Source organism: Erythrolamprus reginae, chromosome 1 (assembly GCF_031021105.1).
Source record: "Erythrolamprus reginae isolate rEryReg1 chromosome 1, rEryReg1.hap1, whole genome shotgun sequence".
NCBI classification, from domain to species: Eukaryota; Metazoa; Chordata; class Lepidosauria; order Squamata; family Dipsadidae; genus Erythrolamprus; species Erythrolamprus reginae.
In genome coordinates, this window is record NC_091950.1 from 97114370 (window position 1) to 97123260 (window position 8891).

Here is an 8891-nt window from a genome sequence, read left to right on the forward strand (position 1 = left end):
TTACTTATAATTCTATATCAGTCTGTTGATGAGAGTGAGAATGTGTGATCAAGGATTTTTATATGTGTTCTTCCTCTTAAGCAGAACATTTTCTTCCATTGTTAAATGGTTATAAAATCTCAATCTTGATCTGTGTGTTTCTTTTATGTTTATGGAAATACTAACCAATTGGTGGGGCTTTGTGGCAGAGACAAGCAGAGATTTAAGCATGTGAAAACAAAAGAAGTGGGTTTTGTTTAGCAGAAACATGAAACACTAATAAAATATTCAAGACTGGCAAATAGAAAAATGTGCCTCCTTTCAGAGATCTGGTTCTTACTTTGCTGCAGTTTTTAATCCATTCCATTTTTCCACATTGCATTTTTCTTTACTTTTTGTTGTTGTTAGTTGCAAAGTCATGTCTGACCCATTGTGACCCCATGGACAGTGTTCCTCCAGGCCTTCCTTCCTCTACCATCCTCTGGAGTCCATTTAAGCTCACACCTACTTCTTCAGTGCCTCCATCCAGCCACTTCATTCTCTGTCGTCTTATTCTTCTTTTGCCCCAGCATTAGGCTCTTCTCCAGTGAGTTCTTGCTTCTCATTAGAAGGCCAAAGTATTTGTGTTTCATCTTCAGGATCTGTCCTTCTAAAAAGCAGTAGGGTTCATCTCTTCTAGGACTGACAGGTTTTATTGCCTTACAGTCCAAGGGACTTGCATGAGTCTTCTCCAGCACCATAGTTCAATTCTTTGGTGCTCAGCCTTTCTTATGGTCCAACTTTCACAGCCGTACTTTGCGACTGAGAAAACCATAGCTTTGATGATACACACTTTTGTTGGCAGCGTGATGTCTCTGCTTTTTAGTATGCTGTCTAGATTTGCCTTAACTTTCCTCCCCAGGAGCAAGCGTCTTTTAATTTGTTGGCTGCAATCCCAGTGTATGGTGATCTTGGAGCCCAGAAAATAAAATCTGTCACTACCTCCATCTACTTGCCAAGAATTGAGAGGGCTGGTCGCCATGATCTTACTTTTTTTAATGTTGAGGTTCCAGCCAACTTTTGTGTTCTCCTTCTTCACCCGCATCAAGAACCTCTTTAGTCCCTCTTCACTTTCTGCCATTAGAGTGGTATCATCTGCATATCTGAGGTTGTTGATATTTCTCCTGGCAATCTTAATTCCAACTTGTGATTCATCTAGCCCTGCCTTTCTCATGATGTGCTCTGCATAGAAGTTAAATAGGCTGGGTGACAGTTTACAGCCTTGTCGGACTCCTTTTCCAATTTTGAACTGATCAGTGGTTCTGTGTCCAGTTCTCACTGTTGCTTCTTGACTGACATAGATTTCTCAAGAGACAAATAGGATGGTCTGATACTCCCATCTCTTTAAGAACTTGGCACAATTTGTGGTGTTCCATAAATCAAAGGCTTTAGCAAAGTCAATGAAGCAGAAGTAGATGTTTTTCTGGAACTCCCTAGCTTTCTCCATGATCCAGCATATGTTGGCGATTTGATTTCTAGTTCCTTTGCCTCTTTGAAATCCTGCCTGTACTTCTGGTAGTTCTTAATCCACATACTGCTGGAGCCTAGCTTGTACGAATTTAAGCATAACTTTACTAGCATGAGAAATTAGTGCAATGGTGTGATAGTTTGAACTTTCTTTGGAATTAGAATGTAAACTTACCTTTTACAATCCTGCGGCCACTGTTGAGTTTTCCAAATTTGCAGGCAAATTGAGTGTAGCATTTTTACTGCATCGTCATTCTTATCTCTTCTAGCTATTCTCTGGAATTCTGCATTCATTTGGGTATATCTTTCTCTTTCTCCCTTGCCTTTCGCTTCCCTTCTTTCCTCAGCTATTTGCAAAACTTCCTCAGACAACGATTTTGCTTTCTTGCAAAATTGCTTCTTTCTTTCTTTTTCTTTTTCTCTTTCTTTTTCTCTTTCTTTTTCTCTTTCTCTTTCTCTTTCTTTGGGATGGTTTTTAGTTGCTACCTCTTGTACAATGTTGTGAACATCCGTCCATAGTTCTTCAGGCATTCTGTTTATTAGATCTAATTCCTTATATCTATTTGTCAACTCTATTGTATATTCATCAGGGATATGATTTAGTTCATACCTGAGTGGCCTGGTGTTTTTCCTTATATTCTTCAATTTAAGCCACAAATTCCCAAGGAGAAGGTCATAATCAGCTCCTGGTCTTGTTATTACTGACTTTATAGAGCTTCTACATATTTGGCTGCAGAGCACATAGTCAATCTGATTTCTGTGTTGACTGTCTGGTGATGTCCATGTTGGGTTGTTGGAAAAGAGTGTTTGCTATGACCATCGTATTCTCTTGACAAAATTCTACCAGCCTGTGCCCTGCTTCATTTTGTACTCCGAGGCAAAACCTGCCTGTTTTGCTGGGTATCTTTTGACTTCCTACTTTAGCATGATGATAAGGACATCATTTTTGGGTGTTAATTCTATAAGGTGCTGTAGGGCTTCATAGAACAGTCAATTCCATTTTCTTCAGCACCAGTGGTTTGGGTATAGATTTAGACTACTGTGGTATTGAATGGTCAATTTTAATTTGCTGATTCCTAAGGTATCGATGCTCAATCTTGTCATCTCTTGTTTGACCACATCCAGCTTGCCTTGATTCATGGACCTGACATTCTAGGTTATTATGGAGAGTAGATCTTGACAGCATCCAACTTTCCTTTCCCCACCAGATACATCCATAGCTGAGTATCCTTTCGACTTTGGCCCAGTCGCTTCACTCTTTCTGCTGCTACTAGTACTAACCCTCTGTTCTTCCCCAGTAGCATATTGGACATTTTCCAACCTCATCTTCCAGCGTCATATCTTTTTGCCTTTTGGTACTGTTCATGGGGGTTTCATGGCAAAGATACTGGAGTGGGTTGCCATTTCCTTCTCCAGTGGATCATGTTTTGTCAGAGTTTTCTGCTATGATCTGTCCATCTTGTGTGGCCCTGCCCAGCATAGCTCATAGCTTCAATGAGCTACCCAAGCCCCTTCGCCACAAGGCAGTAATCCATGAAGGAGTTAGGGTTTCTTTACTTATTGGTATGTTAATAATTTATTATTTATTTTGTAAATATATTCTTTGCTTGGGACAAAGAAAAAAATCTATACATTGTACCATCAGACAGATAGTACAAGCAGACAACTGATGCCAATAATTAACTACAGATGCAACCACACAGCATTACTTAGCACTCCAATCAACGAAAGCCCTACAAAACAACTTAAGTAAACTAAAAAAGTCAGTAGACCTTGAAGAAAAAATGGGCATCATGTAGAATATACAGTGTAACAGCCATTATAAAGGATAAATATGCAAAAGACTAGAAGAGTGCACCCACGAAGACCAATTAACATTCAGAAAACATGATGAAAACTCTTTAGTCTAACAATATATGGTTGTTTTCAACCATCATTTCAAGTGAGAAACTGTAAGCAGCCTAGACCAGGATAAATCCAACAATACTAGGAATTTCATGAAAGCTTGGCATTAAGACAAATTAGGCATCAATAGACACATAGAAATAAACCATATTTACACATCATTTGAAAAAAACAATTGAATAGCTAAGAAGGAAACAAAAAGCTAGACTATATCAACTCCAGCAGCCAACACCCCAATAATCAAGGATTCATAGCAGGCAAACGATGAAGCAGGAGGAAAATCCCTAATCAAGGAACTATCAAAGAGAAGACCACACCCCCACATCATAGGCAGGGCAAATGACTGTATATAAATAGGGAGCAAATCTCACACTCCTTCGTGCTGCTAAACTAGCTGAATAATGAAACATTCACAAGCAAAGAACCAAGCACCGAGGACTTCACAGCAACCATAAACTACAGTACATATACAGTGGTACCTCTACTTACTAACTTAATTTGTTCCGTTACCAGGTTCTTAAGGAGAAGAGTTTGTAAGAAGAAGCAATTTTTCCCATAGGAATCAATGTAAAAGCAAATAATGCATGCAATTGGGGAAACCACAGGTAGGGTGGAGGCCCTGTTTCCTCCCAGGAGATTCCTAGAGAGGCCCACATAGGCTTCTCCCCACCTTTTCTGGCCCTGTTTCCTTGGAGGAGATTCCTAGAGAGGCCCCATGGAGGCTTCTCCCTGCCTTTTCCAGCCCTGTTTCCTCCCAGGAGATTCCTAGAGAGGCCCCACGGAGGTTTCTCCCTGTCTTTTCCGGTTACAGTTTCGGAGGCTCGGGTTTGTAAGTGGAAAATAATTTTTGAGAAGAGGCAAAAAATTCTTGAACACCTGGTTCTTATCTAGAAAAGTTCATAAGTAGAGGCGTTCTTAGGTAGAGGTACTACTATACATTATTATATTGAGAAAAAATCCCTTTATCAGCATCTATCCAATCTGACAAGAATGCATCTGAAAAACATTTACTGGTCTGTTTTTCAGGCTGTCACTTGAGAAGGCAGGCTTCTTAAAACTCCTATGGAAGAGGATATTTGTCTCTGTGGCATGGGACAGATGGAGGACCTTAAGCGCTAGGCTATTCAGAAACCATTTTCCTGCAATTTCCTGGTGGTGGTGGGATCATTAGGACAAATCACTAGCAGATTTTCCAATACAGTAGCTGAATATGTAATTTATCTGCTGGTGGATACACTGCCTCACTTCAGTTACCAACTAGCGATTTTCATACTTACTGTATCTATCAGAATAAGAAATGTGTACACAGATTAATTTCCCCCAAGTTGTCCAAGTTGCAATTTTTTACTTTTGCTCAAGATCCAAGCTCAGAGGAGTTTCAATGCTTATGATTTTACATTGTGCTGTAAATTAAACCATTGCCTTTAATTCTTTTTTATTTTGTTGTGTTGTTTTATTGGTTACAAAATTGTTGTGCCCACACAACAGTAATAATCTCTTACGTGCAAGTTATTTCTTATATGTAAGTTCTGCAGTGTTTGGCATATTGTGTCTTTCCATTTAAAAACACCAAACACAGTTAATCAGCAGTGTTGTTGCTCTGGGGAGGTAAAATTAGGATTGCTCGCTCCATCGTAAGAGAGTTAAGACATCTCAACTGGCATCATCTTTTTTGACCTCTTCAGCAGTATCATGGCATCAATTAAGTGTTTCCATGTTTGAGCCTCATGCACAATTCCCAATTGGCCAATTGTTTGTGTGTGTGTGTGTGTGTGTGTTAGATAACAACAACCATATAGCAATTGCCCAACTTCCCTTGCCATGCTCCCTTTTAATACAAAATATGTAAGAGCATTTTTTTTTTTTTAGGCCTGGCCAGTTTGAATCACTAGAGTTGGATGGGAGAATGGTGTCCTAGCACACCAAATGAAAGGAAATCTCAGATAGGAAATGATAGGAAATTCCCTAGCTCCATCAAAGGAACTTCTGCAAAAAGATCTTGGTAGTTTTTCCACTGGACTCAAACTGAGCTCGGTTAATCAGTATAGTTTCCCAATATGCATACAAATATGCAACATTGTGGAAAAGGGGGCAATGCCAATCATTAAATGGCACAGTCCTTCCTTGTCAAAGGGGTCATACAGGATAAAAATACCTGTATGGGTAAATGTTAGCTTTTGAGGCTTTCTTTCAGAACTACATAAGTCGATAAGTACTACATAAGTCTATACAACCACTGCTTTGTAGTGGTTCCCTTACAAATGAGCATTTTTGATAAAGGGACAGGGAACATGCTTTCCAAGAGAAATGAATTAGGAAATAAAATAAATCATGCAACCCTTTTCCTTGCCTAATAGTTGGGAATATGGTATTGAATAAATTATTATTATTATTATTATTTATTATTATTTATTAGATTTGTATGCTGCCCCTTTCCGCAGACTCGGGGCGGCTCACAACAGTGATAAAAACAATCTAAATTGACAAATCTAATAATTTAAAATCTAAAATAACAATTGTACATTTTAAAAATCTAAAAGCAAGGAACCCCAATATAAAAAACATACATACAGTCATATCATGCACTAAAACTACATAGGCAGGGGGAGATGTCTCAGTTCCCCCACGCTTGACAACAGAGGTGGGTTTTAAGGAGTTTACGAAAGGCAAGGAGGATAGGGGCATTTCTAATCTCTGGAGGGAGCTGATTCCAGAGGGTCGGAGCCGCAACAGAGAAGGCTCTTCCCCTGGGTCCCGCCAGATGACATTGTTTAGTCGATGGGACCCGGAGAAGACCAACTCTGTGGGACCTGACCGGTCGCTGGGATTCGTGCGGCAAGAATAAAAGTACAACATGGCTGTATTTGCTTCCTAAGGCAAGATAAACCCAAGGCCTCCTATTCCCCCAGTGTTCTGATTTAAATAACTTAATTTTGAGAGGATACAAATTATCTTCTAACTTTGCTTGACTTCGCTGAAAACGGTGGTTACTCTGTATCTCTCAAATCACATATAACCTCCCAAAATCAATGGCCCCTTGAATGCTTTGAAAATAGCATAACGCTAGGGCAAGAGTCGAAGGATTACACTAACAAGGAGATAACTTTATCAGCCGAGCTACAGGAGGAGAAATACAATGAATCTTTGCCATCTGCAAGGAACAAGGCTATATTCTAATTCTACACTTTGCATGCCAAGTATTTCCATACACTACACCAAGAATAGATGGTTCTACGTATTTACTGAAAACAATAGATTTTGCACATCCCAATAGTTAATTACTAGCTAAATAAATATTTAGCGAATAATAATTGCTAGTAAAGTAGTATACTAATAAAAATGAATTGCTCTTCAGCTGATACTTACCTGACAGAGATAGATACAATATATTGCAGGCCTAAACTGCTACGTGATTTAATGGCCAGGAAGGGAAAAGCTGCTCATCATTTTAGAAGGTTACTCTTTCTTTGTGTGTACATGCAGGCATTTTAAATGCTAAGTTTAACACTAGCTGAAGTTCACCGAAGCATCTTTAATAAATAAAATGAGATTTATTTTGCTATGCTTAATAGGCTTGGGAAGTTATAGTCAATTTATTTACCACCTCAAAGTACAAAGAGCTGTAAGAAAGCTTTTACAACATTTAAGACAAAACATCTTTTTTAGTGGTTGACTTTTCTCTGTAATTAGATGCAATTATCAAAACGAGTGTTTATTATCATCTGGCTTGTTCCCCCATATTGGCAAACATCGGTGTTTTGTTTCCCTTTTCCCTATAATGTAATAACTAGTATGCGAAGACTCAGCTGGAGAGAACTAAGCATCCTAGAAGGATTCAGAATAGGGAAAGGAACTACCATGTTGTTTAGTCCCGTCAACTAAACAATGTCGGTTGGCGGGCCCCAGGGGAAGAGCCTTCTCTGTGGCGGCCCCGGCCCTCTGGAACCAACTCCCCCCGGAGATTAGAACTGCCCCTACTCTCCTCGCCTTTTGTAAGCTCCTTAAAACCCACCTTTGTCGTCAGGCATGGGGGAACTGAGACATCTCCCCCGGGCATATACAATTTATGAATGGTATGTTTGTATGTATGTTTGTTTAGTAAATGGGTTTTTTAAATATTTTAAATTACAATTTAGATTTGTTATGAATTGTTTTATTTTGTTGTGAGCCACCCTGAGTCTGCGGAGAGGGGCGGCATACAAATCTAAATAATAAATAAATAAATAATAAAAGTATAAAACGCACCGGAGTATAAGACGCACCTTAGTTTTGGGGGAGGAAAACAAGGAAAAAAGGCCTCTGCCTCCCAGCAATTTGCCTCCCAGCAAACAGCACACAGTACAGATGATATACACTATTTGCTGTGTATTTCTGTGCATGTGTGACTGACCCATTGAAACAGCAAATAATTGCAGAAATGTACATTATGGCAGTATATTAATGTCAGAAAGTTTACTTAAATGCAGTCACACTAACTCATCCCAATTATTTAAATACATTCACTCCAAATATGACTAAATCAGGGTTTAATTCAGCTGCCTTATCTTAATACTAAAACAGGACACTGTTACATTTCAGATTATCCCTTTCAGATCTTTAAAATTGATGTGGCTTTCTGGAAGTATTCTCCGCTATTTAAAAGAAGATACAATAGCACTGGGCCTCTTCAAACCAAGCATTTTTTTAAAAAAAAAAGCTTCTTCATTTTGTTAAGTTGTCTAGAACAATAAAGCAGTCTTTAAAAAATAAGTCTAATAATTTGAACATTCTATAAGCATTTATAGTTATTGACTTACCTTGTTGTAGTTTCAACAGTCCAACATTGCCAGCAGTCCACCTCCCAGCAATTTGCCTCCTTGTAGCTAGTTTCAGTTCTAGCACCTGGCTTGCCTGTGCTGAATCAGCTATGGGTCGGGAACAGCGAAGGGCTACCAAAGGTTTTACTACCACGCTGTGGCCTTGGCTTATGCAGGATGCCCTGCATTTTCTTTCCACATCTTTCAGTGCAAATTGGATGCTCTGGGGTGGAGCTCCATTTTCGCTACCCCTCTGCATTCCCCACTGTCTGGGCAGTAGCCCACCCTTGCTTGGGAGACTGATAATCAATTGCTTGTGCTAATAGGGCTCTGCGCCGTTTGCTGCAAGAAGATAAATTGCTGGGAGGCAGAGACCAAAGGGTGGGGGTGGCTGAGTGGGGCTACATTTAGTGTATAATATGCACCCATGTTTTCACCCTCTTTTGGGGAGTAACAAAGTGTACCTTATACTCTGAAAAAAATGGTACCGTACCTCCACTCTCCTCCTTCTATTGATAAGGCATTGAGAAATAAGTCCCTGCTAATGAACCACTAATGAAACAAATGTTAAACATAGTTCATTGCTTTCACACATGACTGATTATCTGACAATCTGTTTTCCCAGGTATTTCCTGAGCTGGACAACCAAAGTTTTCTGAGCCCCACAAAGCAACTTGTCCTTTTCGTTTACATAGGAAAGCCACA

The 8891-nt window shown here is 39.5% G+C and overlaps 1 protein-coding gene across 1 annotated transcript; it reads right to left on the minus strand.

Moving 5' to 3' along the window:
- Positions 1-670: 670 nt before the first annotated feature.
- LOC139162176 (uncharacterized) lies at positions 671-8445 on the minus strand. Its single transcript, XM_070742297.1, has 2 exons — positions 8187-8445; positions 671-1323 (listed from the first exon to the last, which is right to left on the minus strand). The coding sequence occupies exons 1-2, from the start codon at positions 8443-8445 to the stop codon at positions 671-673; spliced, it is 912 nt and encodes a 303-aa protein (XP_070598398.1).
- Between the last annotated feature and the right edge of the window lie 446 nt (positions 8446-8891).